We start from the raw sequence: 26,163 nt of genomic DNA, 5'->3' as shown, positions 1-26,163 counted from the left end.
TCAGGCTCGCAGCGCAGGCGCAGTGCTCGCTCCCCGCCATGTCGGACAAGATGGCGGCGGCCGCGGCCTCCCCTCAGCCGCAGCCGGGCCCGGGGCCGCCGGCGGTAGCGGAGAGCGGAGCCCCGCGGCCCGGCGGCGGGGGGGAGGTGGAGGCCGAGGCGGAGGAGTTCGGGTGCCCCGCGCACTGCTCCGACCTGGCGTGGCGGCAGAACGAGCAGCGCCGCCACGGCCTCTACTGCGACATCACCCTGGCGTTCGGCGGCGGGCGGCCCGGCCCGGCCCGCGAGTACCGGGCGCACCGCTCCGTGCTGGCCGCCGCCACCGAGTACTTCACCCCGCTGCTGTCGGGCGGCTTCGCCGAGTCGCGCTCGGGCCGCGTGGAGCTGCAGAAGTGGAGCTCGGAGGGCGGCCCCGACCCCGACACGGTGGAGGCCGTCATCGGGTTCATGTACACCGGCACCATCCGCGTGAGCCCCGGGAACGTGCATGAGGTGCTGGAGATGGCGGACAGGTGAGCGGGGCCGGAGGGGGGGTGGCAGCGGGCAGGGCGCGGGGCCGGGCCCGGCATCACCCGTGTGCGTTTGTGCCGCAGGTTCCTCCTGGCCCGGCTGAAGGAGTTCTGCGGGGAGTTCCTGAAGAAGAAGCTGAACCTCTCCAACTGCGTGGCGGTTCACAGCCTGGCGCACATGTACTCCCTGAACCAGCTGGCCCTCAAAGCGCAGGACATGATCAGGAGGAACTTCTACAGGGTCATCCAGGACGAGGAGTTCTACACGCTGCCCTTCCACCTGGTCAGGGACTGGCTCTCGGACTCGGAGATCACGGTGGACTCTGAAGAAGTCCTCTTTGAGACTGTGCTGAGGTGGGTGCAGAAGAGCCCCGAGGAAAGAGAGAGGTACTTTGAGGATCTCTTTAAACTGCTCAGGTTGTCCCAGATGAAGCCCACTTACCTTACTCGCCACGTCAAGTCGGAAAGGCTGGTGTCGAGCAACGAAGCCTGTGTTAAATTAGTGGCTGAAGCCGTGGAGAGCCATGCCTTGAGGTCCGAGAACTTGCAGCCTGGTAACTTGCAGCATTCCGCTTGTCCTGTAGCGTTGCTGCCGCGGTTTGGGCAGAACATGGATGTCATTATGGTCATTGGTGGCGTGTCGGAGGGAGGGGATTACTTGAGTGAGTGCGTAGGGTATTTCATCGATGAAGATAGGTGGGTAAACTTACCCCACATCCATAACCACCTCGATGGGCACGCGGTTGCCGTGACGGAATCGTACGTGTATGTGGCTGGCTCCATGGAACCAGGGTTTGCCAAGACTGTAGAAAGGTACAATCCAAACAGGAATATCTGGGAGCAAGTCTCCAACCTGCTAACCAGAAAGCATTCCTTTGGCCTTACTGAAGTGAGAGGCAGCTTGTACAGTATCGGTGGGCATGGCAATTTCAGCCCTGGCTTTAAAGATGTGGCCGTTTATAACCCTGAGCAGGACAAATGGCTTAACCTGGAGTCAGCCCCCAAGATCCTTCGGGATGTCAAAGCTGTTTCTGTAGAAGACCGTTTCATTTATGTCGCTGCTCGAACCCCGGTTGACAGGGATAGTGAAGATGGGCTGAGGGCAGTCATTATCAGATACGATGCTGACACGAGGCAGTGGCAGGACGTGGAGTCCCTGCCTCTCATTGATAACTATTGCTCTTTTCAGATGTCTGTGGCTAACACGAACTTTTACCACACAGCATCGTGCTGCCCCAAGAGTTACCCTATAGATAATGAGGAGGCCAAGGTAAAGATCTCTGGCAGGGCCTCAGATGAAATACTTGAAAGCTTACCCCCAGAGGTGCTTAGCATTGAAGGAGCAGCTATTTGTTATTATAAAGATGATGTGTTTATCATTGGGGGGTGGAAAAACAGCGATGATATTGACAAGCAGTACAGGAAGGAGGCCTACCGTTACTGTGCGGAGAGAAAGCGCTGGATGCTTTTGCCTCCTATGCCTCAGCCTCGGTGCAGAGCAACAGCCTGCCACGTGAGGATTCCCTTCAGGTGCTTGCAGGGCACGCAGAGATACCCTATGCCACAAAATCTCATGTGGCAAAAGGACAGAATAAGGCAAATGCAGGAAAGGCAGATGCAGGAAATACACCGGCACTCCCTGAGCTTGCGGAGGATCCCCCGCTCGCAGATAGAGTGCTAGCTCATGGAGCATCACTCCTGATGAGCCTAGAAAGTGGTGTCTTGTTCGGCTGGAGATGTCTTTATAAGACATGAGGGTGTTGGTTTGGTTTGATGCATAAAACCAGCATCTTCTATGTATTGAGTATTAAGAAGCTCAGAAATGGAGGATGGATGGGAATTGAGGAGCTATGTGAATCCAACAGTATTACTCAGTGGTGCCCAGGGAGAAGCCGTGGCCTGTATCGGGCTGTGAGGTATCTTTGGGAACATTATGTTTGTTACTTCTCTCTTGGGATCTTTGTTTTCAAGGACTTCTGTGGAGTTGGGCTCCAGCAGTTGCATTTTGAAAATCAAAGATCCTTATTGTAATAATTCAGTGGTTACATTTGTATGTGCTTGAAAGCACCTCTCCTCTTTTATTTGCACTTATCTATTGACATTCCTTTGAGTCTCTCCTCCTCAGTGACTAAACTTCACATGCAGTTTGTGTTCATGTACTTCGCTTTCCCACGCTGGAGGCAAGTGCAATAGTTATGTCTATATATGAAAACAAAAGCACAATCTTTCCTTGCCAACTTACTGCAGGATGTTTCTATGTGTATTCAATATTTTGTATTTGTCTGTTGTAGAGAGGCTGCAGCGTTTGCTTGTGAATGGATGGTTGGTAGAACACAAGACCCTTGCTAGAGCAGAGAACTTGAGGCAGTAAAGAAGATGCTTTGTCTTTGACAGCTTCGTTAGGAACTGGGGTCAACATCAGCCTGAGAAAAGGAGTGAAAACCACCAAAGTACCACCCGCCAGCACGGACTGGTTCCTGCTGTCAGTGTGGAGTAGTGAGAATGAGGGTGTTTCACAGTAACGGCCTGAAACCGGAGCTGGTTGTAGATCCTTCCTCGCGTGTTGCACACCTTTTAAGCCTAATGAAAAGGTGATTAGAAGAACCCCCGTGAGCCTGTTTCCAGCCTGTCTGTGACAATCAGAACTCTTTGCCTTCGGTACCCTGTCCCTCGTGCTGCAGGGTCCATCACAAATCCATACTTGGTGTCCTCTTGAAGCGAGACACTTGAGTTTCCGTAGTGTCTCAACAGGTGAATTTCCCCACTTAGTGTGGTGGGAAGATTGAAGCTGATTTCAATACCTTTCGGTGTGCTGAGGGGGTTTTACATAAACCAGTGCCCTGACTGGCTCTGGTTCGCTTCCTGCTGGGCTCCTAAGGAACAGAAATGGAAGATTTCCTTCAGAGTAAACGGTTCCTGTCCCACCGAACACTCCTCCTCCCTGATCCCAAGAGCTCCAGGACGGTTGAGGTTACTGGCAGATTGAATGCATCCTTCCTCCCTTCATTTCTTCCCCATCCTTCCCTTCGTTTGAATGTTCCAGGCGTTCACATGCAGCTAACTCAGGATCTTAGGGAAGGGAAAGGGAGGAGTAAGCAGGGTGTTCCAGAATTTGTCTAGACAAACCTTGTTGGAGAATGTATTTACTGTCTTTGGTTCTTAGCATGGTTTTCTGGTGGTTTTGATGGGGGCAACTTCTTTGCAAAAGAACTTCTAAACAGTTTGGCTTTTTGTTTTGTTTTGTTTTAACTGTTTAGCTTTCTGAGCTGATACTTCCCATTTCCCAATTCAGCACCAACCTAGATCAGAGCTGAAACACTGGGTAAGTCTTTCAACCACACAGTGTGTCAAGGTTTCTCTGATGTGTACAACCCTTTCTGCTCTGCTTTGCAGTTGCCACTTTGGAGATCAGTAACTTGTCTTTTTGTAAGAGAAGAATCTAGCCTTGGTTTAAAAAGAAAAGAAGTTGAAAATCCTAACAGTTTGTCTCAATTTACTCACCTGTAGTAACTCTGTTGTATTTTCTTTGCCTGTCAGATTGTTAGGGCAGATGAAATTGTATGATGCTGGCCTAAGAGAACAAGTAGGTAATGCTTGCTCAGGTTTAAGGCTGATGTCCAGAAGTGACTGTTACCAAATCAGCCTGTGAGCAAGGGCTTACTCAGTGGAGTTTGGCCCATGAGCTCTTGTGGGTTTGGCTTGAGTAGTTTAAGAACTGGAGCTAAATCCACTGATTTAACTTTAATTTGTGGGAGCTGATTTCAAGATATTTCACCAGACTTTGCACAGAAAAAATGGAGAAGAGGTTTTGTGCTCTACCCGCTGACTTGGCTGTAGGGGTTTGACAAGCAGCTGTAGGATGGTGTATATCAGCCCAGCCCAGCTCTGTCAAAGCCCTCTTGTGGTCTGCCAATTAATATGGACAATATATAGGGAGAAATCCCAAGGTTATTTCTGGTGGAAGATGACTAGTTTAACATGTGGCAGCATGCGACCAAATTCAATACAAGAACAAACTTACTGCAGTCATTCTTTTCCTAAGCAAAACTGATACTGCACTTACCATGAGAACTTTTGGCTAACACACAGGCTCCATAGTTTACTAAAAACATTCCACTCCAAGATAGTGTCCAAACAGCTTTAGCATCCAGAGCACGGGAATGCCAGCCGTGATTCCATCCGTGATGCACTGTACCCGTGTGCTGTGTCTGCATGGTGAGTGAGGGGCACAGCTGCACTTGCTCAAACTCTTGCTATGCTGGTTCTATGGATTTTTAAAGTCATTGGGTTTGTTTTGGGGTCTTTTAACCTTGACTTTAAATGGACCAATTGCATTGCACATGGGTTTTAACTGACAACTCTAACTACCCGTTGTATCACATGTAGGTGTTTGGAAGAGCTGCATTATTGGCTCTGTGTTGTAGCCCACTAACCTGTGAGGCTCACAACTCCCCTGACTGCCGTAGCTTGCTGGCTCTCAATAAAATGATCCTAGAAGCAGAAGCCTGGAGATTCTTTCAGTGTGTCTATAGTGGCCAGTTCCATGTCAGCAAGATCCTAGTGTGTATGCAGTAAGTATTGGAAGGCCAACTTTTGGCTTTACTAACGTAAAAGAGCACTGGGAGGAGTTTTCCCTCCTCCTCATGACAATCACACTCCTCCACCTGTACTGAGTATGTGCCACACAATGCATGTTTCATGTCCTGTCTTCCTGCTCAGAGCATCAGTGGAGTAGGACACATCCTGCCTCACACTCGGCAGTCAGTGTAGTAATTTCTAGGTGCCACGTGTGTACATAGTATTTTCTAACTACCTGAATACTCTGTTAGTACGCTGGGTTTGTAATGAAGACATGCCAACTTTTTAGCATGCATTATGAATAGCCATGCCAAGCATTCTGCAGTACTATTTTCAACAGCATCTTTCTCCATCACAGTCAATGTTAACATGAGAGCTATTGGCTCAACTTGTGTGTCAGGGAATCCACTGCTCTGTACTGACAAACTGAGTCACAAAGCATTGCAACTGTTTGGGTTCTGTTTAACACAACCTAGTTAACAGTACATTGTAACTCTCAGTGGGCTTAAAAAAGCAAGCTTCAAGTAAGTGGTGTATGGCTTAGATTTATTGCCAGCTGTGTCCACGTTACGCAGGGTATACATCATATCTCCACTTGTCAGTCCTGAAGTGGAAGTCTGCTAAAACAGGTGCTCTTGAGGATCTAATCCTGTTACTAACATGAATGTAAAGTGTGGAACTAACGAGGTGGTTGAAGACCATTAATAGTCAGATGCTCCTCATAGGTGCGTGTCACTGTGGATCACGGCAGCGGTGCTCTCCTGTGTTAATGTAGACTTCCATGAGTGCCTGGGGAGGAGCATGCCTGTACTGGCTTCCAGTAAGGTAACGTAGTGTGTGTGCATCTAGGTTTGAAACAAACCCTACTGTCACGTTCTTTACCTTGAATACACTGTACTAAAGTTCACTGTAAGAGGTGGATTAATGAAAATAAACCTTTTATTTCTCTAGCATCCTTTGTTGTACCTTTCATTGTCTCAGTGGCTGCAGAGGCCGGGGCCGATGCGCACGCTTTGTGGTGCCATAGAATGAAAGGCCTTCTTTTGGCCTTTATGATTTTATTGATTTGTTATAGAACAGAAGTCAATACATTCACTTGCTGCTCAGAGGGCTTTATTCACTGCATGGAGCTGTTTATACAGGCAGGCTGCTGGTTGAAGAAGTGAACCTGACTTCATTTGAAGAGTTGTCCACGATGCCGTCTCGCTTGGCAACGTAGTCCCTGATGTTGGAGAGGCCTGGCACCACGCAGCAGCTCAGGGCGCTGCGGTATATGCTCATGTCCTGGATGTCGTACCACTCGTTGGCGTTTTCATCGTAGCACTCGGCGTTGAAAGTCGTTGTAAAGCCGTTGAAGCCCCCAACCACGTACAAGAAGTCGTCCACCACCTCGATGCCGAAGTTGCTGCGAGGGTTGAACATGGGGGGGACCGCGTGCCACGTGTTGTTGATGGGGTTGTACGCTTCCACGCTGCGGAGCCGGTTCACTCCGTCGAATCCTCCTACCTGTGAATGCCAAAGGCACGGAGCTGAACCCGGCTCTTCCTCACCTGCTCGGCCAGCTGGGTCATTACATAGAGTTACAGAATCACAGAGTAGTTTGGGGTGGAAAGGACCTTAAAATCATCCAGTTCCAGCCCCCTGCCATGGACAAGGACACCTCACACATGTTGCCCAAGGCTCTGTCCAACCTGGCCTTGAACACTGCCAGGGGTGGAGCATTCACCACTTCTTTGGGTAACCCATTCCAGTGCCTCAGCACCCTCACAAGGAAGAACTTCCTGCACAAGGGGAAGTGGCCGTGCCTCGCTGAGCTCAGTTGAGCATTGCTGAGAGCGTGGCATCTCAAAACGTGTGATCATTGCAGGCTGCTCCCTTGTTCCTCCTGAAACATCCAAAAGTATTTTGTGCAACTGTCAGATTTCGCACTTTACAGGGTTTAAATGCAGTGTATGGCTGGGGTGAATGGGACCAAGCGAGGCCTCTGTGCTGCTGAACCTGTTGGCAGCAGCCAAAAATCACTGCTTTGCTGCAGGATGCTTAAAAATAGTCTGTACATTTCTCAGAACCAGAAGCGTGCAGGTGATGATGTTCTCAGGAGGCTCCAATGGGTTCAGACTGAAATGGGGGAAGTTTAGATTGGAGATAAGGCAGAAGCTCTTCCCTGTGAGGGTGCTGAGGCGCTGGCACAGGGTGCCCAGAGAAGCTGTGGCTGCCCCATCCCTGGCAGTGTTCAAGGCCAGGTTGGACACAGGGGCTTGGAGCAAGCTGCTCCAGTGGCAGGGGTTGGAGCTGGAGGAGCTTTAAGGTCCCTTCCAACCCAACCCTTTCCATGATTCTATTCCTTCCTTCCCTACATCTCACTTTAAAGCAGAAGGCCAGCACTGAAGTCCAGGAGATGCAGATCAGCAAAGGGGGAGCACTACACGTGCTGGGGGCTGTGAGGACAGAGACACCGGGCTCCCTTACCGCATACACCTCGTTCCGGTACGCGATGACTCCTACTCCGCTTCTTCTGCTTCTCATGGGCGCTATGAAGGTCCACTGCTCTGTGCTGGCGTCGTACACTTCAGCAGTGATCAGGCACTCGTTGCCGTTGAACCCACCGCATATGTACACCTGAGCAGGGGAGGAAGGCGCAGTGTGAGCAGGGCAGTGGCTCTCCTGGTAGGAGGACGTGAAGGGAAAACGAGTGACGTGGCTGGATGGGGTTTTTAGGGGGAGGTTGCTTTGGTTTTCAGTGGGAATGGTCCTGGCATCCTGGCTTTGAAGGAGTACAAGCACAGTGTGTTCTTCAGGCCAGCAGGATTTAGACCCTGTGTTTCCCCAACTGCCTGAGGCAGGCCCTCTGGCAGGTTCAAGCCATTCCCCTTGGCCTGTCCCTACATCCCTTGTCCCAGGCCCCTCTCCAGCTTTCCTGCAGCCCCTTCAGGCACTGGAGCTGCTCTCAGGTCTCCCCTTCAGGAGCCTTCTCTTGTCCAGGCTGCCCCAGCCCAGCTCTCTCAGCCTGGCTCCAGAGCAGAGCTGCTCCAGCCCTCGCAGCATCCCCATGGCCTCCTCTGCACTCACTCCAGCAGCTCCATATCCCCCTTGTGCTGGATCAGGGCTGCAGGGGGGGTTCTCCCAGAGCACAGCAGAGGGGGAGAATCCCCTCCTTGAGCTGCTGCTCACCAAGGGGCTCTGGCTCAAGTGCTCGCTGTTGGGCCATGTGAAAGGACAGGCCGTGCGTGTGATGCTGCGCACGTGCTCGGTTCCTCATCCCGCTCCGCTCACCCCAACCCGACCCGCTCCCCGCTAACGTGCCCGTTACCTTCCCATGCAGCGTGGTGGCACTGGCGTCGCTCCTCTGCGCCCGCATGGGGGTGATCAGCGTCCACTGGTTCGTCTCGGGCTCGTAGCGCTCGGCCGTGTTGAGGCGCGTGTAGCCGTCGAACCCGCCCATGGCGTAGATGAAGCCGTCGAGGACGGTGACGCTGACGTAGCAGCGGCGCGAGTGCATGGGCGCGACCTGGTGCCACGTCTTCCGCAGGGGGTCGAACCTCCTGACGTTGTTGAAGTAATCCACGCTGTCGAAGCCGCCCACGACGTAGACGAAGCCTTTCAAATAGGCCGTGCCGTGGTAAGCCACCGGGCTCTCCCGCTCGCTCGTCACGTTCATCCACTTGTCCGCCCGCACGTCGTACGTCTCCATGGCGTTGGTGGGGCTGCCCCCGCTCCAGCCCCCGATGGCGAACAGGACGGCGTAGGGCAGGCGAGGCCGGCTGAGCGGGTTGGCGAAGTCCATGTAAGGGGGCCCGTGCATGCTGAGGTGGTACATCTCCGTCAGCGTGTTGATGATGAGGCCTTTGCAGTCCTCGCTTTCCACCACGTACTCCTGCGTCTTGACGTCGTTCATGAAGAATTCCGCTTGCATCAGCGCCAGACGAACCTGGAAAGCACAGAAAGGGGGGGTTAGGGGCGGCATCCCCATGGGGGAGAGCCGCAGCGCTCAATGGTTTTGCTGTGACAGAACCTGAGAACTCAATGTGTCGCTTATAGCTAGTCTGGAAAGGGGGGTGCAAGGGTAAATCGCTTGATTTCATGGCACGGAGCCTGCTGCTGCTTTGGCACGGGGCTTTCCTCTTCGCAGACTCAAACTGCCCTAATGCCTGCTGCTGTTTGCGTGGCTCGTGCACAGACAGAGGCTCTGCGTGTGCAGGGATAACGTCCCTTGTGAGCTTTGGTCCCTCCTGGCTGAACGCGAGGAAACGGGCACGTGGGAGCTCAGCCCGGAGCCCAGCGCCAGGGTCTTCAAGCAGAGCGGCTGTGGCCCTGCAGAGCCTGCGTCAGCACCAACCTTGCTCAGCAGCTTGGCGATGTGGTGCCGCCGGTTCGGGGGGTCGTGGTCAATCCACTTCACAATAGCCTTGAACACGGCATCCTCATCCCTCGCGTTGAGCTCGTCCTTCTCGATGATGTTATCCAGCTCGCTGACGGAGAGGTCGAGGAACTCTGCAGAGACCTTGGTGATGTCCTCGAAGTGATGGAGGATGAACAGGAAGGCTGCTTCCTGCAGCTCGGGGCAGTAGTAGTGTTCTGTGAGCCTGTAGATGCCGATGCAGTTCTCAAAGCAGAGCTGGGACTTTAGGAACTCGCAGCACAGCCGAATGATGCCCATGATGTTGAGCTGGTCTGCGGCGACGAGCAGGCTTTCCACGTTCTCCATGGTGACCTGAACGGTCCGGGTGTAGGCGTAATCGATAATGAGCCTCATCATTTCGGGTGAAATCCCGGGGATTTTGTACACCGTCTTCTCGGCCCTGTTCCAGCTGCTGGTGAACAAAGCCCTGGAAAAAAAACAAGCAGTGCTGGAGGCAAAACCAGCTTTGCTGGGTTAAACCCTGCCCGTTATCCCCTGGGCACCCATTTGGGTACCAGCAGTAGCCATGCTGGGAGGCCGTGTGGTTTTATCCATGTTTCATTAGTGATGGAAGCACGGCCCAGGCTAGGAAATGCCACCCATCCGCTCTGACCAACCTGAAATAGTGGCTGCAGCTGCAGAGGATGTTCTTGTGGGCATTAAATTCGATCCCATCCACGCTGATGATCACATCACAGAGTTTCCCCTCGAGACGAAGTTCATTGAAGATGGTGCAAGCCATAGCACTCATCTTCCTCTCCATGTGTGAGGGTGAGCATTTGGTGGACACCAACCTGTCTCCCATGGTGAAGCCTGCGGCCGTGGGAGGTGCCTCTCTCAGGGTCTTTATCTTTGTCCCTCCAACATCACCCCTGCCCGGTGGTTCTAGAACATGCTCCATGATGAGGTCACAAACTCAGGGAACCAGGGCAGCAGTGCCTGGGAACAGGGTCCTGCCCCCCCCCAGCCCCTGATCCATGGCTGCCCCATAGCCCAGGCTGTGCTGGACCAGGCCCCATTGATGGCTGAGGAAGAAGGGCTTCAAGATTCCCCTGCAGCTCCTTCATGCCATTCAGCACTGGTATAAAGCTCCCCAGGTGCAGGCACCCATGGCTGCTGCAGTGCCCCTGAACCAGCTCATGCAGGAGGAAGCTGGGGCCCAGGTTAGCTCATGTCAGTGATGGAGCCACAAGTGCTGGGTCTGCTGCTCCTTTTGGAGGGGTGGAAAGAGCCGCCTGGGGCTGAGGAGGGCATGTGGGGCACAGGGACCCCCATCCTGCTGTAGCTCATTGCTGGCTGCTTGTCACCGTGTCTGGGTGTACCAGGAAACAGCTCTGGGAGGGAAATGGCTGCCCCATCCCTGGCAGTGTTCAAGGCCAGGTTGGACACAGGCGCTTGGAGCAAGCTGCTCCAGCGGAAGGGGTCCCTGCCCGTGGCAGGGGTTGGAGCTGGATGGGGTTTAAGCTCCCTTCAACCCAGCCCATCCCGGGGTCCCGCGCTGCTGCCGGTGCGGGCTCTGAATCCGACCCGTGCGTGTCTCGGTGCCCCGGGCCCCGCTGGGGTTTTTGCTCCTCCTCTCTTGCCCCGTCCTGCCCCGCACCGCCCTGCGGGGGAAGCGCAGCCTCGGGCACCGGCCCCGCCGCGCCCCCAGCGGCTCCAGGCGGCCCCGCACGCCCCGGCCCCAGCCCCAGCCCCGGCTCCGGCTCCGGCTCCGGCTCCTCCCCGCGGTTGCGCGGCCCCGGCGCTGCTCGGCCCTGCCCGGAGCGCAGCGATGGTGAGCGCGGGGCTGCGGGAGCGGGGCCCGGCGGGGGCTGGAGGGCACCGCAGCCCCGGGAGCCGCGCTGGGGCCCGGACACCGCAGCGCGGTCTCTGCCCGCAGGTGCCCGAGCTGGAGAAAGCCACGGTCCTCATCCGGCACCCGGAGCGTGCGGCCGGGATCATCCGGTCCCTCAAGGAGCAGGGGGCGAGCAAACTGCAGGTACCGGCCCCGGGGGGGGGGGAAGCGGTGAGGGGTTGGGGTGCTCCGTGCCCAGCCCGGTGCCGGGAGCGCCGTCCCCACGCTGCGCAGATGGAGAAGCCCCAGGGGAGAGGCAGGACCAGGGGGGCGGCTCTCCCTGCATGGGCCCTTTCCTTCCCTGTTAATGCACGATACGAATATGTCCGGGTGCCCAAACAGCCCCCTCTGCCCACGGCGGTGTCAGCAGGATGAAGCCGTTTGGTGCTGACAGGCGCCCTAGGGCGGGAGGGTGATGGGGCTGGCAGCCCCACGGAGGCAGGAGCATCCGCATCCATGGCCGCTGGGCTCTGCACCCTGCCCTGGACCTTGCACCCTCGCAGCGCCTTGGCTGAGTCGGCCAGGGCAGAACGCGCTGCCTCACACCGGTCCGGGCTCCTCTCACCCCCCAGGTCATTTCTGACTTCGACATGACCCTGAGCAGGTTCGGGTGCAACGGCCGGCGCTGCCCCACCTCGCACAGTGAGTCCGAGCCCTTGGCGCTGGTGCTGTTTGCTTCCCGTGTTTGTGCTCTCGGGCTCTGTGCCTCCCGTTCTCCTCCTCGCACCTCTGCCGAGCCCACCCGCTCCTCCCCTCTCCTTGGGCAGCCCTGCAGAAGCTGCCCCCCCCCGGCCTTGCTGCTTCTCCTCCTCGCTGTCTCCTCACCAGCGCTGATGCTGCTCTCATAGCGCCTGTGGTCGGCACCGTGCCACGCAGGGCTCGCCTTTGGGAAGAGCTGGGGCTGGGGCTGCAGGGCAGCCGCCTCTTGGGAAGCCTTCGGGTGCTGCTGGGCTGCAGCACCGGCTCCTCACTGTCCTCGCAGATATCCTCAACGACAGCCGCGTTATCAGCGAGGACGGCAGGAAGAAGGTGGGTGCCTGCTGCTGCTCGGCGCTGTGGGCTTTGCGCCTATCACCCATCATCAGGAGGCTGCAGGGGTCCTGTGGCAGCTCCCCAGGCTGTGCCTCAGCCACTGCTGATGGAAGGAGAGGTTACGAAGGGAGGTTTTAGTCTGCCTGCTCGCTGTGGCTCAGCCTCTTCAGGCAGGACGTTCACTCCGCTCTTTTCCATCTCTCCACCGCCAGCTAAAGGATCTGCTGCACTATTACTATCCCATAGAAATCGATCCCAACCGCACCCTGGAAGAGAAACGGCCCCTCATGGTGGAGTGGTGAGTGCTTGGATGGGGCGAGCTTCGCCTTGTCCCGGCAGCTGCTTGTGCCTGGGTTCTACAGGACACGGGCTCGAGGTGTCCCTGCGCTCGGTGGCAGCGCCGGGAGCTTTCATTGCCCAAAGGGTGCTTTGGGAAGCTCCTTCCTCTGCCTCTCCCCAGGTGGAGCAGGGTCCATGAGCTCCTGACACAGCAGAACATCCGGAAGGGGGACATAGCCCAGATCGTCAGGGAGTCGGGAGTGATGCTCAGGTACGGGCTGCAGGCACCGGCAGCAGGCAGGGTATGGGGGCAGCTCCCCTCTCCACTGCTGGGCATTATCCAGGCCCTTGGCTCAGCATCAGATGTTACCCAGAGCACAAAACCGTTGTGCTAACGCTCACTATTAAAGCTGGCCCTGCTGGTGATGGTCCTAAAACTGGCTTGGCTTGAAGGAGCTGCCAGTCCCAGAGGAGAGATGGCTCCATTCCTCCGGGCTTTCCCGAGCCCAAGTTCTCCTTCTGCATGGAAATCGTGTCCTGGCATTCTGGGGCTGTCACACCGGGGTGAACGGGATACCCTGTAACGGGCACCTCTGCTCCAGGGATGGATTCAAGGAATTGTTTGATCAGCTGCACGAGCACAGCGTGCCCCTGTTCATCTTCTCCGCTGGCGTCGGGGACGTCCTTGAGGAGATCCTCCGTCAGGCCAACGTCTTCCACGCGAACATCAACGTGGTCTCCAACTACATGGACTTTGATGGGGATGTGAGTTCCTGCATCGCGTGCGTGTGGGGATGCGGAGAGGAGGCCCCAGCTGGGACCGAGGGCTGCGATGTGTTTAAAGGCACCGCTAGGTTCAAAGCTGCCTGTTTGATCCCTGTGGATGGAGCTGACTGCTGGGGCCATCTCCTTGTTCCAGGGCTGCTGGGTTTTCCTTGGGGTATCCCGGAGATGAGGGCCGCTGCCCTGGGAGCATCCCCATTCCAGGAAGGGAGCTGTGGCCCATGGAGGGGTTTGTCCTGTTTGCACAGGGAGTCCTCACGCGCTTCAAGGGACCTCTCATCCACACCTACAACAAGAACAACAGCGTCCTGCAGGGCACGGAGTACTTCCAGCAGCTGAGCACCAGGACGAGCATCATCCTGCTGGGGGACTCCATGGGCGACCTGACCATGGCAGACGGTGTTCCCAGCGTGGAGAACATCCTCAAGATTGGCTTCCTCAATGACAAGGTGGGAGTGAGAAGCAGTTCCTTGATCCCCCGTCGTCCTTAAGAGAGCCCTAAAGAGGAGCTGCCCCAGTGACGGGGGGAGCATCATCGCTGTGGTCCCTGACCCCTCTCTGTGGTAGCATCAGGAGGTGCTGTGGGTGCAGCAGCTTCATTCTCAGTCCTCCCTGCTCCATCCCATTGCTGTAGGTGGAGGAGCGGAGGGGGAAGTACCTGGATGCCTACGACATCGTGCTGGAGAGAGACGAGACGCTGGACGTGGCCAACGGGATCCTCCGCTACATCCTTACGGAGACGTGAGCTGGGAAGGCTCCAGGTGTCCTGCCCCGGGCAGAGCTGGAGTTGATCTTCTGCTACCTACATCCTGATGCTGGGCTGGCTCCTGCCCCTTTGCACATCCCGACCTCACTCACCCCCTTTGGGCAGCCCTGGAGGTGGAGGAAGCTGCTCCACTGCCTTCACCCCACATTGCCCACATCTGCTGCTTCCCACTCAGACTTCATCCCATTCAGACTGCATATCCTACCCAGACTTCATCCTATTCAGGCTTCATCCCACTTGGACTTCATCCCGTTCAGACTGGGACTTCATCCCATTCAGACTGTGTATCCCATTCAGACTTCATCCCATTCAGGCTTCATCCCACTCGGACAACCCCTTTTATGTCTCAGGTAGAGATGCTCCACACTTGCTGCAGTGGTCAAGCATGGAAGTGGAGATCATTTGCTGTAGTCTGAGGACAGATGGAAGTGGTTTAATTTCCTCCCTGTGAAAACAAGTCTCTTCTGTTGTCTCTGGGCTTCCAAGTGCCCGGCTGAGCTCCAGGGGTAGCATCACCCACCCCATGTGCCCCATGGACACCCTGCAGCTCCCAGCCTTGCTGTTCCTCTCGCTCCGTTTCAGCTTTCAGTGCCAGGGCTGCTGCATCTCTGCTCCCAGCTCCAGGTATCGCCATCCCGGATGGAGCCACCGGGCACTGCAGCATCATCCCCCTGTGCTGGAGCATCCCAGGAGGTTTGGTTCCAATCCTGCCTGACCCAGCAGTGCTGGAGCCTGGAACCCCCCCTGCATGAGGAATGTTCCATGGCAAAGTAACGTGGCACAAAGCAAACTCCTTGGAAACCAGTAGAGATGATTTATTTGGTGGAAGGCAGCACTCGGTGGAGGAGCTCTCTGGGACCCGTTGCACTCTTCTCTTCTTGCATCCCTTTGACCTGCAAGACACTTTTAGAGGCAGTTTTGGGCTGATTGCTCTCATCCGTGAGGGCCGCTGCTGCAGGGCAGGGAGGATGCTGCTCCCTGAGGGCCGTTTCTGGTTTCCTGCTCCCAAAGGCAAACAAGGGCTTTGCCAGCTCCCTGCTGCCTTGGGGGGTGCTGGGTTTTCTGGAGCAGCAAATGCCTGCGGGACCTTGGGGTTTTGCCCTGGGACCTGAGCCCCTTCCAGCCTCTTGTCCCAGAGAGGATGCTGGGGGGAGCAGGGGCTGGAGCATTAAAGGCTCAGCCCCAAACCACACCGTGCTGCTGCAGCAGCGAGAGGCAGCTCCCTCCTGCCTGCCATGGGTGCAGCACATGGAGCAGGACATGCAGTTACTGGCTGGGGAGGAAGGGGATGGGGATGGGGATGCTGCTACCCTGTGGGGAGCTGGGAGCAGGGGGGCAGAGTGGGGTTTGGCAGCAGGGAAGGGCTCCAGGGTCTGGCTCCACAGCAGAGGTACCATGTGCAGGGCGCAAGGGGACGGGGATGCGGGCGCTGCTGTCCCCGGGGTGGATGCAGACCCCGTGGGGGTGTTTCCCACCTTCTTGCCTGGGTTTATTTGCTGGGGCTCGGTGTTTTCCTGCCCAAAGGAGCATCCAAAGCCCCTCAGTTAATGGATGGGGGGGGGAACCCCCAAATGCTCTCCCCTGGAAGGGCTGGGGAAGGGCAAGGGCAGGTTCCTGGGGAGGGGGGGACCGGCCAGGGCATGGCCAGGACGAGTCCTGTGTGAGGGAAGAGCAGGAGCTGCTCCTCAGAGCTCCTCGTGGATCTTCTCCTGGTCCTCATCCGACTTCAGCTTCAGCTCCTCGGGGCTGATCCTCCCGTCCTGGTTGCGGTCCTGGTTCCTGAACATGTCGGCGATGACTTTGTCCGGGTCGGAGCCGGGCATGAGCCGCCCCTTCCCTTCCGCCACCTGGCTCTTGATGAAGGTGGAGAACTGCAGCGGGGACAGGGGGAGAAGCTGCTTCGCTCCGCGCACCCGGCTCCCTCCTGCGCGGCCCTGGGTGCCTGGCTCCGGCATCCCTGGGATGCTGCTCCCCGCCGTGGGGTCCCCGGTGTCCTCCTGCACCCATCACCCGGGGGCACTCGGGGCCCTCACTCACCTCCTCAGCCGGGATTTCCCCGTCCTTGTTGAGGTCCATCTGTTCGTAGAGGCCGGCCGGGGGCTCCCCGTGCCAGATGAAGAGGTATCCCTCGGGAACGCCCTCCTCCATGGAGATCAGCTCCACCTCGAAGCGGAGCACGGCGCTGCCCGGCACCCCCCGGGCTGCAAAACCCCACGAAGGATCCCGATGGGCGAAAGCCTCCAGCGCCCATCGGGTGATGGGGGAAAGGACCCCGGGCCCCCCGGCTGCGCGCAGGATGCTTCCTACCTCCGCTCTCGCCGTGTCCCAGGTGAGGGGGGACGATGAGCACCCTCCGCTCCCCTACGCACATATCCAGGAGGCCCCGGTTCAAGCCTTCGATCACTTTGTTGGTGCCCAGGGTCACCTCCTGCGGCTTCTCGTAGTCGTGGCTGCAGCAGGCACAGAGAAGACCCCTTGGTCCCCGTCCCCTGTGCTCCATCCCGCTGTGCCCCCCAAACCACCCTGCTCTGCCCCATGGCCGTGCTGCCGATGCGCCAGTGCTGCCCCGTGGCACGGGGCTGCTGCACCGGCGCCTGTCCTCGCCCCAGCCCAGCACCGGCAGGATGCGTCCCAGCACGCACGAGGAGAAGAGCTTGGTGCCGTCCAGCAAGGAGCAGTTGTAGTGGTAGCGGATGAAGTCCCGGGGGCGGGTGGTGAGGTTGCAGCCCTCCGGCCGGTACAAGGTCTCCATCTCCACCGGGTCCTCGGGGTTGTGGAAGTCAATGATGTGGACGTCGAAGATGAGCACGGCTGAGCCGGGAATCTTGTTCCCTGGAAGGGGAGGATGAGGGGAGCTGCGGGAGCCCCGCGGTAAAGCCCTTTCCTGCATCTCCCCATAGCGCATCCATCCCTCGGCACGTGTTGGTGTCAGCCCTGCCCCCCCACGACACCCAGAGCCCTGGGGATGGTGGTGGTCCCACCTGGTCAGAGCTTTTCCCATGGTGTGGGATGCGCAGGGCTGAAGGAGGGGATGCCGCAGCGCGTGGTGCTGGAGCCGGTGCTTTACCTGCTCCGTTCTCCCCATAGGCCAGGTGTGGGGGGATGACCACGCGCAGCCTCTCCCCCATGCAGACCCCCTGCAGGCCCTGGTCCATGCCGGGGATGATGTAGCCCTTCCCGATGTAGGTGTTGTACGTGTGGTTGCGGGAGTAGCTGCGGGGACAGGAGCAGAGCCTGGGGTGATCTCAGCCCTGCTCCCGCACCTCTTGTCCCAGCCTCTGCCCCGCTCCCCCGGAGCCAAACCCTCCGCAGCAAACAGGGGTTGTCCTTTGCAGCCGGTTTTGTGCCCTTCCCACCCTCTCCTCCATCAGTTCTCCAGCTTTTCCATGCTGCTGAGCACGGGGATGGAGAGGGCGGGCTCAGGGACTCCCCACTTCCCTCCCCACACCTGGAGTCAAAGAGCGTCCCGTCCATCAATGTCCCGTTGTAGTGGTAGCGGACGAAGTCCCCGCTCGCAGCGCGGCGCTTGCAGGGCTCGGGCACCTCGAGGTGCTGCAGGGACACCCCGTCCTTGGGGTTGTGGAAGTCCACCAGCAGCACGCTGAACACCAGCGACGCCTGCGGCGGGATCACGGACCCTGAGGAGGGGACACGGATCAGCCCGCGCCGGGGCCTGGCGCACAGGGGCGGGAGGGAAGGGGGCGATGCCCGACCCACCATAGCCCTTCTCCCCATAGGCGAGGAACGGCGGGATGATGATGCTCCTCTTCTCCCCGGCGCACATGCCCAGCAGCCCCTGGTCCATGCCCTTGATCAGCCAGCCCGTGCCCACGTAGGTGTCGTAGGTGCTGTTCTTGCTGTAGCTGGTGGGGAGGAATAAGAGTGGGGACGGTGCCATGTGGGAAGCTGGTTTGGGATCACGGAGCTGCACCGGCCCTGCCGGGATGCAGGGAGGGAAATCACAGGGGGAGGCTGCTGTGGCCGGGGTGCAGCTTGAGCCCCCATGTCCAGCACCTGCTGGTCCCTGCCCTCCCAGTGCCCCCATCCCCAGGGCAGAGGCTGCATCCACCTGCAGCATCCCGGTGCCCTGTACCTGGAGTCGAAGGGGGTGCCATCCAGCAGCGTGCCGTTGTAGTGGTAGCGCACGAAGTCCGAGTTCTCCACGGTGCGGTTGCAGTGCAGGGGTCTGGACAAGGAGGTGACCTGCAGCTTGTCCTTCTTGTTCCAGATGTCCAGCATGACCACATCGAAGTACAAGGTGGCATCTGGGGGGATCAGCCCCGCTAAAGGGGCAGCAGCGAGGACAGAGCAGCTTAGGTCAGGACCCCCGCTCCCAGCAAAGCCTATGCAGGCCCCCCCCCAGCCCCACGTACCCACACCGATGCTGCCGTAGCCGAGGTGGGGGGGCACGATGAGGTGACGCCGCTCGTTGACGCACATGCCCTGCAGCCCCCGGTCCATGCCCGTGATGAGGCGCCCGACACCCACCACGCCGGCCACCGTGGCCCCTCGGTCGTAGCTGGGTGAAGGGGCAGAGCCGTCAGGGGTGCGGGATGGGGGGAAGCCCCTGATGCTGCTGGTGCTGGGGGAGCCGAGTGCTCAGCACCCAGGGTTTGGGGTGCATCAGGACCCCAACCATGCGAACACAGGGCAGCCTCGCGGTGGGTCCCTGCGCTGCTGCAGAGCCCGCAGCCCAAAACCATTGATGCTGATGGGCTCAATCCTGCACTGCCTGCGGTGGAGCTGCATCCTGACCTGCGCACCCAGCGCCCTGCAGGCAGGGGAGTGCAGATGGGACCCTCTGGGTGCAAAGGACATGGGTGATGCTTCCCATTGGTACCAAACTCTTCGACACCATCCTCATCCATGGAGCTGGATGCGGCAGCTCCAGGGCTTTCTGCCGCTTCCAAACCCCTTTGCATACAGCGTGTTTGGAGCTCTATGGAGCAAGGAGGGAAGGAAAGAGCCCAGGCCTCATCCTTCCATTGCAAATCCGGCTTTATTTGTAAACCTGACAATACTGCAAGAAGCAACTGGGGCCGTTTAGGATAAAGTGAACCCTCCGTCCCCCCCCATGTGCAGCTCATGCTGCCACCCTGCAGTCAAGACAAGGAGTTCCTTTAGCAGGGAATGTCCCCAGGCTCCCAATGCATGTGGGGTGTGCACAGCAGAAGGTGAATCTCATCACCCAGTTACTTTCTCCCCCGTTCATGCTCCCACTAAAGACACATTAAACCGGAGCAGCATCCCTTTGCTTTCCTCTTAAACGCGTCTGTGTGGAAAGCTTTTGCTCCTGCACCCTCTGTCTCTGCCCTTTGGTTGTGTCCCTCACTCTCCCCTTGCTCCCGGTGCTGCAGAGCAGGGACTGCCCCGACACAAACTGCTCGGCAGCCACTGGGAGCAGAGCAGGATCGGTGCCCAGGCTGAGGAAAACCAAGTCCGGCCAGAGCAAAGCCTCTTAGGTAATGAACGGGTTTCACTGCTGCCACGTTTCAAAGGGCTTCCAGTGCTTCCCTGCCCCTGCACATGCAAATACATGTCCTGAGCGCAAAATGCCTCCCTCAGGGACAGATCCTGCCCGTGCCTGGGGCTGAGGGCGTGCAGGCACCGATGGGCAGGGGCTGCTGCTTCATGGGGCGCAGCAGAACCCTCAGGCTCCCTGCCCTCGCCCCCAGCACCCACCAAAAGCCTTCCTTGGGCTCCAAGCATGGGGCTGCCCCGGAGCCTGTCCCTCCCCTGCTGCCCCTTGGGGACGCAAGGCATGCAGGGGTCCCCCCCGGCACCGCATGCAGTGGTGAGGAGCCGAGGGCTGTACCTGGAGTCAAACTTTTGGCCGTCTTTAAAGGTCCCATTGTAGTGGTAGCGAATGAAATCCCCCATCTGGGCCTCCCGCAGGCAGATTTTGGGGATGTAGTATCTGTCTATCACCACGTCTTCCAGCGGGCCGGGGTCGCCCAGCCCCGGCACCCCCAGGATGCTGAGGAGGAGGAGGAGGAGGAGGAAGACGCTGCCGGGGGCCATGGCGCTGGGAGGCTGCAGCCGGCGGAAAGGCAGCGGGAGGCGGAGGGACGGGGCCTGCTCAGCTCGGCCGCCCCTTCCCGTGGGATTCCTGCCCGGAATTTCTGTACACGTGTCCGGGCCTGCCGCTTCCTCAGCCACGATCCCAACGCCAGTCCCGTCCCCCCCCACACCGGGGCGATTCCACAAGCGGGCAGCGCTGGGAAGCCCCAGGGGAAGCTCCAGGGCAGCTCCCGCAGGACGGGTCGGGGTGAGGGTTTTTTTTTCCTCTCCTTTTTGTGTTTTCCTTTCTTTTCCGCAAAGGAAGAGCCCCGCGGGAGCTGCTTGGAAGCGAGTTTGTGCCGGGTCCTAGCGCTGCTGCCTCTTCCCGCCGGAGCCATCGCTCCCCCAGCTCCGGATGCTGCTGCTCAGTCCCCTGGCAGAGGGAATCCGAGGGATTCAGTGTTTCAGTAACACCTCCTACTCCTCAATCTGCTTTTATTGGGTGCTGATGGTTAAAAATACCCCCCCCAAAAGCCTTTCCCCGATAGCAGCAGCACCAAATGCACCCGTACGCGTTGCCCCTGCATCCCCACCTCCCCAAACCCAAACGTGATGGGCACCGTGATAAGAGCCCTTGGCAAGTCCCAGATGGGAATTCAAGACAACCCGAACCAAAACCCGGGTTCTCCGAGGGGCAGCACCCCGGGTGAGGACAAAACCTCAAGCACCCCCCTGGAGCCGGGGCTCAGGGTGCACGCAGCGCCCGGCCTGCATCCTGTGGAGCTTGTGGGAGCAGGAAGAAGCCTCAGCAGTGTCCTGGCTCCTGCCCCACGCTGTGACATCCCTCAGTGCCACTGGCCAGCCGGCAGCAAGGCGCTGGGTTTGGGCTGCGGCCAGCGTGGCCATGCCAAGGCTGGCTCGGGGCAGTGCTAGGGGCTGGCACGGCACCGGCTCTGTGGCCACCAGCTTGGCACCAGCCACCAGCGCTGGGATGGGGCCACTGCACGGGTTTGGCAGAGCCCAGCACCCCGGGGTGCTCCGGGGTCCAGCACAGGGTGCGGGATGCTCTGAGCTGCAGCACAGGGCACACGCAGCACATCCCGCTCCACAGGGCAGCGCCGAGCACATCGCCGGGGTCCTGCAGCCCCGGAGCCCGCAGTGCGGGGCGCAGAGTGACCCCCTTCACCCCGCGACAGCGCGGGGTGCGGGAGGGAACACACGGGAGCCGCGCAGCACCGAGCACGCCCCGTGTTGCGCTGCGCCGGCCGCGCAGAGCCGCACTAAGACCCTGCGCGCCCGCCGCGCACCGCCCCTTCCCCGCCGCCCGCCCCCCTGCGCGGAGCGGTGCGCGGCGCTGCGCGGGCATTGCGCGGCGGCGGAGGCGGCGGGGATGGGCGGCGCGGCGCTGGCGCTGCTGCTGCTGCTGGTGGTGGCGGCGGGGGGGCCGTGCGCGGCGCAGTACGAGGAGTACAGCGTGCGCGGGTTCCCCGCGGACGCGCTGGAGCCGCTGCAGCGAGCCTACGCGCGGGCGCTGGAGCAATACGCGGGTGCGCAGTGGGCAGAGAGCGCCCGGGAGCTGGAGGCGAGCCTGCGCCTGCACCGGCTGCTGCGCGACAGCGAAGCGCATTGCCACCGGCGCTGCGCGGAGCCGGGCCCCGCCGGGGAGCCCCCCGCCGATGGGGACCCCGCGGCCCGGGAGTGGGAGCGGGAGATGCAGCTCTTCGGGCAGCTGCTGCGCCGCGCAGGCTGCCTGCGCGCCTGCAAGCGCGACCTGCCCGTGTTCCAGCTGCGCTACCCGCCCGCGCAGACGCTGCGCGACTTCCAGCGCCGCCTGCCCTACCAGTACCTGCACTACGCGCTCTTCAAGGTGAGCCGGGGGCGCGCAAATGCCGCGCAATGCGGCTGGTGGGAAGAAGGAGGAAGTGGTGGTGGTGGGGGGGTGTTCCTGTGCCTCCATCCTGCACTGCCCTGGTCTGTGCCTCCTCTTTTACCCTTCACCCTGCATCCCCCCAGCTCTGCACACTCATCCTGCACCCCTTGTCCTCCTCTTTGACACCCCCATCCTGCATTCCCCACCCTTCACTCCCAGCCCGCACCCCCTGAACCCCATTCCCTTCTATCCTGCACCCTGCTGTCATTTGCTTTCCTGTCCTGCACCCCCCACCTGGCATCCCCCCCTTGGCTCCTCCATCCTGCCCCTGTGCCACGGCACGTCAGCATCATCTGGGATGCATCAGGACGTGAGGGGAGTGCCTGGGACTGGGCCCCTGTGGTTGCATCCACCCCATTCCACCTTGTGTCCCCCTGGTGCCCCGGCGTCCCCCTGGCCAAGCAGCCTGAGCTGGCAGGACCAGAGCCACTGTGGTTGCTGCAGGACGTGTCTGGATGCCTCAGCAGGGAGAAGCCCTTGCCTGGGCTCGCGGTGCAGACATGGAGGGAGGTTTCGGATGCATCGGCCCGGGTGACCCTGCCCAAGCTCTCTGGTGGGGGCCTCTCCCCTCCCCAGGCACGGTGCTGAGCTGTGGATCCTGGTTTAATGCTCAGTGCTGGCAGGGGCAGGGGACAGCCTGGCCTAGATTCTTAATGCCTTTTCCTCTTGCTCGCTCTGGCCCAAACCCATCTCATTGATGGCTCCTTCGCCCCACCAAGTCTCACTCCCCTGAAGCTGCCATCCCAGTGCTCGTAAAGCAGGAGGCTCTCCCGGGATGCATGGATCCAACCCGCACCACGTGGATGTGGGGTTCCTGAGGGGTTGACCTGTCCCCACCCTGCCTCTTCCCCCTTCCCCAGTCAAATAAGCTCGAGAAGGCCGTGTCCGCTGCCCACACCTTCCTGCAGAAGAACCCCAAGCACGAGATGACCTTGAGGTACCTGAACTATTACAGGACGATGCTGGATGTGGATGAATACCTGGTGGACCTGGAGGCTCAGCCCTACGAGGTGAGGAGGGCCATGGGGTTAGGGCTGGGTCTCCTGGGGCTGCCAACGCCTGGTCCTGCCAAGCCCTTTGGGAGCATCCTGAGCCCCGGTCCCTGACCTCCCGCAGCCGACATTCGTGCGGTCGGTGAAGCTCTACAACAACGGCGACTTCCGGAGCAGCGCGGCCGACATGGAGCAGGCGCTGGCTCAGTACTACCGGGCGTACGAGGACTGCCTGGCCGGCTGCGAGGGAGCCTACGAGCTGCAGGACTTCAAGGACTTCTACCCTGCTATTGCAGGTGACTCGCTATGGGGCCGGGGGACAGCGGGTTGGGACCGGGGTGGGGGGGCAATGGGGTGCAGAACGTGATGCTTCACACCCCACACCCCCCCAGACCACTTTGTGAGCGTGCTGCAGTGCAAGGTGGACTGCGAGACCGAGCTCACCCCCAACGTGGGGGGCTACTTCGTGGAGAAGTTTGTGGCCACCATGTACCACTACCTGCAGTTCGCCTACTACAAGTGTGAGTGATGGTGGGGAGGACAGGGCAGCCCCGGGGTGCTGCGGGTCCCTGGGCTGGGTGTCACCGGCTCTGGGCGCTGCTCCCCACAGTGAACGACGTGCAGGATGCGGTGCGCAGCGTCGCCAGCTACATGCTCTTCGACCCGGGGGACACCGTGATGCAGCAGAACCTCGTCTATTACCGCTTCCACCGCGAGCGCTGGCGCCTGCGTGAGGAGGACTTCGAGCCACGGCCGGTGAGGACCCCCCCCCCCCACCATCCTGAGCCCCATGTCCCATGGCTCCGGTGGGGACGGAGGGGCTGACCCAGGCCTCGCTCCACGCTGTGCCCAGGAAGCCGTGCACTACCACAACCAGACGGCCACGCAGAAGATGATGCTGGACTTCGCCAGGCAGTACCTGCAGGCTGATGATGAGGTAAACGATGGCCACGCTTTGGGGTGCGGGTGGGTGCTGTGGGTACCCCTGGGGAGGGCTTTTACTCAGGCGGGGGGGGGGCTGATCCAATGCCTCCCCCTGCCCACCCCACGTTGCAGATGGAGGTGGATGGGGATGAGGGGCTGGAGGTGCGGGACCTGCCCTCTGATGGTGAGTTTGAGGGTGAAGGTGACTACGAGGAGGGCTTCTTTGCTGAGTGGTGGCAGGAGCCCAGGACCAAAGGGGACAAAGCTGACCAAGGTTTGTGATGCTGGGACAAGGGGCCGCGCCATGGGGCAGGGGCGCCTGCTCCCCGGTGCCACCGAGCCCTCCATGTTTGCAGAGACCCTGTCGTGAGCCAGGCGAAGGGGCACGGCCCTGGCAGAGCTGGATGGTGCTGGTGGCCCTGAGCTCCTGACGGCCCCCCCGCGGAAACCTTGGGCTTGCAGGGAAGGGCTGATCCTGCCCAGAGCCCTGCGGCAGCGCTGCCTCTGCCGCCCGGGCATCCCTGTGCTGAGCGCAGCCCCATGCCTGTCAATGGAGCATCGGCACCGCTGAACCTTCCTGCCTGCCCACGAGCTCCCCCCGGGGCCACCCTTGTCCCTAGGAGCCTGATGGTAACCCACAGCACCGGGGTCACTGTGTCCATCAGCTCCTTCCCAGGGCCTGGGGACACTGCTCCATGTTGTCTCAAGGGGCTGCCCTGCTCCGGGAGCAATGCACGGTGCTGCCCCATCCCAGGGCTCCTTCCAGGGTCCCTTTGGACCCCATGTCCCAGTGATGGGATGGGGATCCCGGTGTGCTGGCGTCCCCATGGTGCCTGGCGAGGCCGCATCGCCCATGCCCTATGTGTGCCTTGAGTTCTCCCCCCACCAGCCCTCTGTAGCCTCAAGCTCCGTTAATTTAATACTTCCTGACCTGCACGGGTGCTTTTTAGTCCTAAATATTTACTTTTAATAAAGTCTGGACCAGTCTTTTCATGGCTGCCTCCGCCTGGGGACTCCCTGGCACTGGGCTATCCTATGGGCCGGGATGGGTTGGGGGACTGGATGCCCCCATCGAGTAGGGGAGACCCCACAGGGAGCCTTGCGTGGCTTGGGGGCCATGGGAGCCTCTTGTGGGGCTTGGCAGGGTCCTGACCACATGATGGGAACAGTGAATGGGGCTGGGGGGGGGCTGCAGGGGGGCAGGATGGGTGCCTGGGGGCGATGTGCATCACCTGCTGCTTGGTTTGGGGTTGCATCATCCCGACACCGGTCACTGGGGGTGCCTGGTGCTGCGGCTGGCCCGGAGGGTGCAGCGTGGCCCCTGCCTCTGTCCCAGGGTGCCTGGGGGGGGGGGTGATGCCCCCCTCCCGCCGGGCGGTTTGGAGCCTGTTTCGGAGCCGCTCCAGGGGCTGCGGGCCCGTGCGTGCCCCGGGCACGGGGCACAGGGCAGCACCGGGGCGCGTTCCTGCTCCCATGGAAGCTGTTGGCTGCGAGGACTGAAACCGAGAGGGTGAATCACGGCGTTGGCCCCGGGGCAGGGCAGGGCAGGGAAGGGAATGGAATGGAAGGAAGGGGGTGGCGGGGAGGCTGCCAGGACCCGCCCTGCCCGGCCCCGCAGCTCCCATTTCCCAGGGCTTTCCCAGCTCCGCGCTGGGAGCAGGGATGGGGCTGAGCCCCCAGACCCACTGCAGGGCTCGGGGCTCGGGACAGCGCTGGGGGGGGGGGGCAGCCCCTTGCCCCCTGCGCAGGGCAGGGCTGTGCCTGGACGGGGAGGATCGGGGTTCGTCACCCATGGGAGTGGAGCTGGGGCTCGGCCCAGGGGCCAAAGGCTCGATGCTCCCAACCGGCCTCCGCCCTGCTCTGACGCGCTCCTGGGCACCGTGGCCCTGGGCTCACGTTGTGGGACACGGTTCCTTGCTCCTGCTCCTCTGCTGGCACCGGGTGAAGCCGCTCAGAGTCCCAGGCCGGCTCTCCTGGGTCCCCTTCCTGCTCCCCCCTGCACCACTGGGGCCAGCGCTCCCGGTAGCGCTCTGCAACTGGCGTGACCCAGCAGTGGTTGAGCTGTGGTCACAGTCACCGTTCCCCATGGAGTGCAGGGGTGGGATGCAGGGGCATGAGCAGGGGATGGAGGTGGGATG

At 60.0% G+C, this 26,163-nt stretch overlaps 5 protein-coding genes across 6 annotated transcripts; 3 read left to right on the top strand and 2 right to left on the bottom strand.

The window, feature by feature from the left end:
* KLHL11 (kelch like family member 11) lies at positions 1-6,039 on the top strand. Its single transcript, XM_062627653.1, has 2 exons — positions 1-511; positions 593-6,039. The coding sequence occupies exons 1-2, from the start codon at positions 39-41 to the stop codon at positions 2,187-2,189; spliced, it is 2,070 nt and encodes a 689-aa protein (XP_062483637.1). The 5' UTR covers positions 1-38; the 3' UTR covers positions 2,190-6,039.
* A 143-nt stretch (positions 6,040-6,182) lies between these two features.
* On the bottom strand, positions 6,183-10,362 carry KLHL10 (kelch like family member 10). 2 transcript variants are annotated; one of them, XM_062627651.1, is made up of 5 exons: positions 10,103-10,362; positions 9,423-9,912; positions 8,397-9,014; positions 7,556-7,705; positions 6,183-6,592 (listed from the first exon to the last, which is right to left on the bottom strand). In XM_062627651.1, exons 1-5 carry the CDS (start codon positions 10,288-10,290, stop codon positions 6,221-6,223), a joined length of 1,818 nt encoding a protein of 605 aa, XP_062483635.1. In that variant the 5' UTR covers positions 10,291-10,362; the 3' UTR covers positions 6,183-6,220. The 2 variants fall into 2 exon arrangements, with proteins under 2 accessions (XP_062483635.1, XP_062483636.1); XM_062627652.1 differs by having other exon boundaries at positions 9,423-9,894.
* Positions 10,363-11,212: 850 nt separating this feature from the next.
* On the top strand, positions 11,213-14,177 carry NT5C3B (5'-nucleotidase, cytosolic IIIB). The gene is made up of 9 exons (XM_062627661.1): positions 11,213-11,259; positions 11,365-11,463; positions 11,892-11,961; positions 12,302-12,348; positions 12,564-12,649; positions 12,812-12,901; positions 13,233-13,395; positions 13,662-13,868; positions 14,054-14,177. Exons 1-9 carry the CDS (start codon positions 11,257-11,259, stop codon positions 14,156-14,158), a joined length of 870 nt encoding a protein of 289 aa, XP_062483645.1. The 5' UTR covers positions 11,213-11,256; the 3' UTR covers positions 14,159-14,177.
* Positions 14,178-15,641: 1,464 nt separating this feature from the next.
* FKBP10 (FKBP prolyl isomerase 10) lies at positions 15,642-20,340 on the bottom strand. The gene is made up of 10 exons (XM_062627660.1): positions 19,995-20,340; positions 18,553-18,698; positions 18,273-18,462; positions 17,897-18,042; positions 17,628-17,817; positions 17,247-17,392; positions 16,822-17,011; positions 16,487-16,629; positions 16,217-16,380; positions 15,642-16,050 (listed from the first exon to the last, which is right to left on the bottom strand). The coding sequence occupies exons 1-10, from the start codon at positions 20,198-20,200 to the stop codon at positions 15,865-15,867; spliced, it is 1,707 nt and encodes a 568-aa protein (XP_062483644.1). The 5' UTR covers positions 20,201-20,340; the 3' UTR covers positions 15,642-15,864.
* A 547-nt stretch (positions 20,341-20,887) lies between these two features.
* P3H4 (prolyl 3-hydroxylase family member 4 (inactive)) lies at positions 20,888-25,018 on the top strand. Its single transcript, XM_062627650.1, has 8 exons — positions 20,888-22,046; positions 22,970-23,119; positions 23,226-23,397; positions 23,494-23,622; positions 23,712-23,857; positions 23,955-24,038; positions 24,158-24,299; positions 24,382-25,018. The coding sequence occupies exons 1-8, from the start codon at positions 21,084-21,086 to the stop codon at positions 24,393-24,395; spliced, it is 1,800 nt and encodes a 599-aa protein (XP_062483634.1). The 5' UTR covers positions 20,888-21,083; the 3' UTR covers positions 24,396-25,018.
* The last annotated feature ends 1,145 nt before the right edge of the window (positions 25,019-26,163 follow it).

The sequence above is a fragment of the Pezoporus occidentalis genome, unplaced genomic scaffold (assembly GCF_034315485.1).
Source record: "Pezoporus occidentalis ecotype Australia unplaced genomic scaffold, CSIRO_AGI_Poc_V1 ctg304, whole genome shotgun sequence".
Lineage (NCBI taxonomy): Eukaryota > Metazoa > Chordata > Aves > Psittaciformes > Psittacidae > Pezoporus > Pezoporus occidentalis.
The sequence above is the reverse complement of the archived record's forward strand: the minus strand, read 5'-3'. Positions and strand labels throughout refer to the sequence as shown.

Coding starts and splice junctions, on each gene's coding strand:
- KLHL11 (XM_062627653.1), top strand. CDS start 39: ATGTCGGACAAGATGGCGGCGGCCGCGGCCTCCCCTCAGCCGCAGCCG. Junction 512..592: donor GTGCTGGAGATGGCGGACAG/GTGAGCGGGGCC, acceptor TTTGTGCCGCAG/GTTCCTCCTGGCCCGGCTGA.
- KLHL10 (XM_062627651.1), bottom strand. CDS start 10,290: ATGGGAGACAGGTTGGTGTCCACCAAATGCTCACCCTCACACATGGAG. Junction 9,913..10,102: donor AGCTGCAGCCACTATTTCAG/GTTGGTCAGAGC, acceptor TTTTTTTTCCAG/GGCTTTGTTCACCAGCAGCT. Junction 7,706..8,396: donor CCACCACGCTGCATGGGAAG/GTAACGGGCACG, acceptor TCCCCTGCTCAG/GTGTACATATGCGGTGGGTT.
- P3H4 (XM_062627650.1), top strand. CDS start 21,084: ATGCCAAGGCTGGCTCGGGGCAGTGCTAGGGGCTGGCACGGCACCGGC. Junction 23,398..23,493: donor CTTCTACCCTGCTATTGCAG/GTGACTCGCTAT, acceptor ACACCCCCCCAG/ACCACTTTGTGAGCGTGCTG. Junction 23,623..23,711: donor GCAGTTCGCCTACTACAAGT/GTGAGTGATGGT, acceptor TGCTCCCCACAG/TGAACGACGTGCAGGATGCG.
- NT5C3B (XM_062627661.1), top strand. Junction 11,464..11,891: donor AGGGGGCGAGCAAACTGCAG/GTACCGGCCCCG, acceptor CTCACCCCCCAG/GTCATTTCTGACTTCGACAT. Junction 12,349..12,563: donor GCGAGGACGGCAGGAAGAAG/GTGGGTGCCTGC, acceptor CTCCACCGCCAG/CTAAAGGATCTGCTGCACTA.
- FKBP10 (XM_062627660.1), bottom strand. CDS start 20,200: ATGGCCCCCGGCAGCGTCTTCCTCCTCCTCCTCCTCCTCCTCAGCATC. Junction 17,818..17,896: donor CTATGGGGAGAAGGGCTATG/GTGGGTCGGGCA, acceptor TCCCCTCCTCAG/GGTCCGTGATCCCGCCGCAG. Junction 16,051..16,216: donor GGGAAATCCCGGCTGAGGAG/GTGAGTGAGGGC, acceptor TCCCCGCTGCAG/TTCTCCACCTTCATCAAGAG.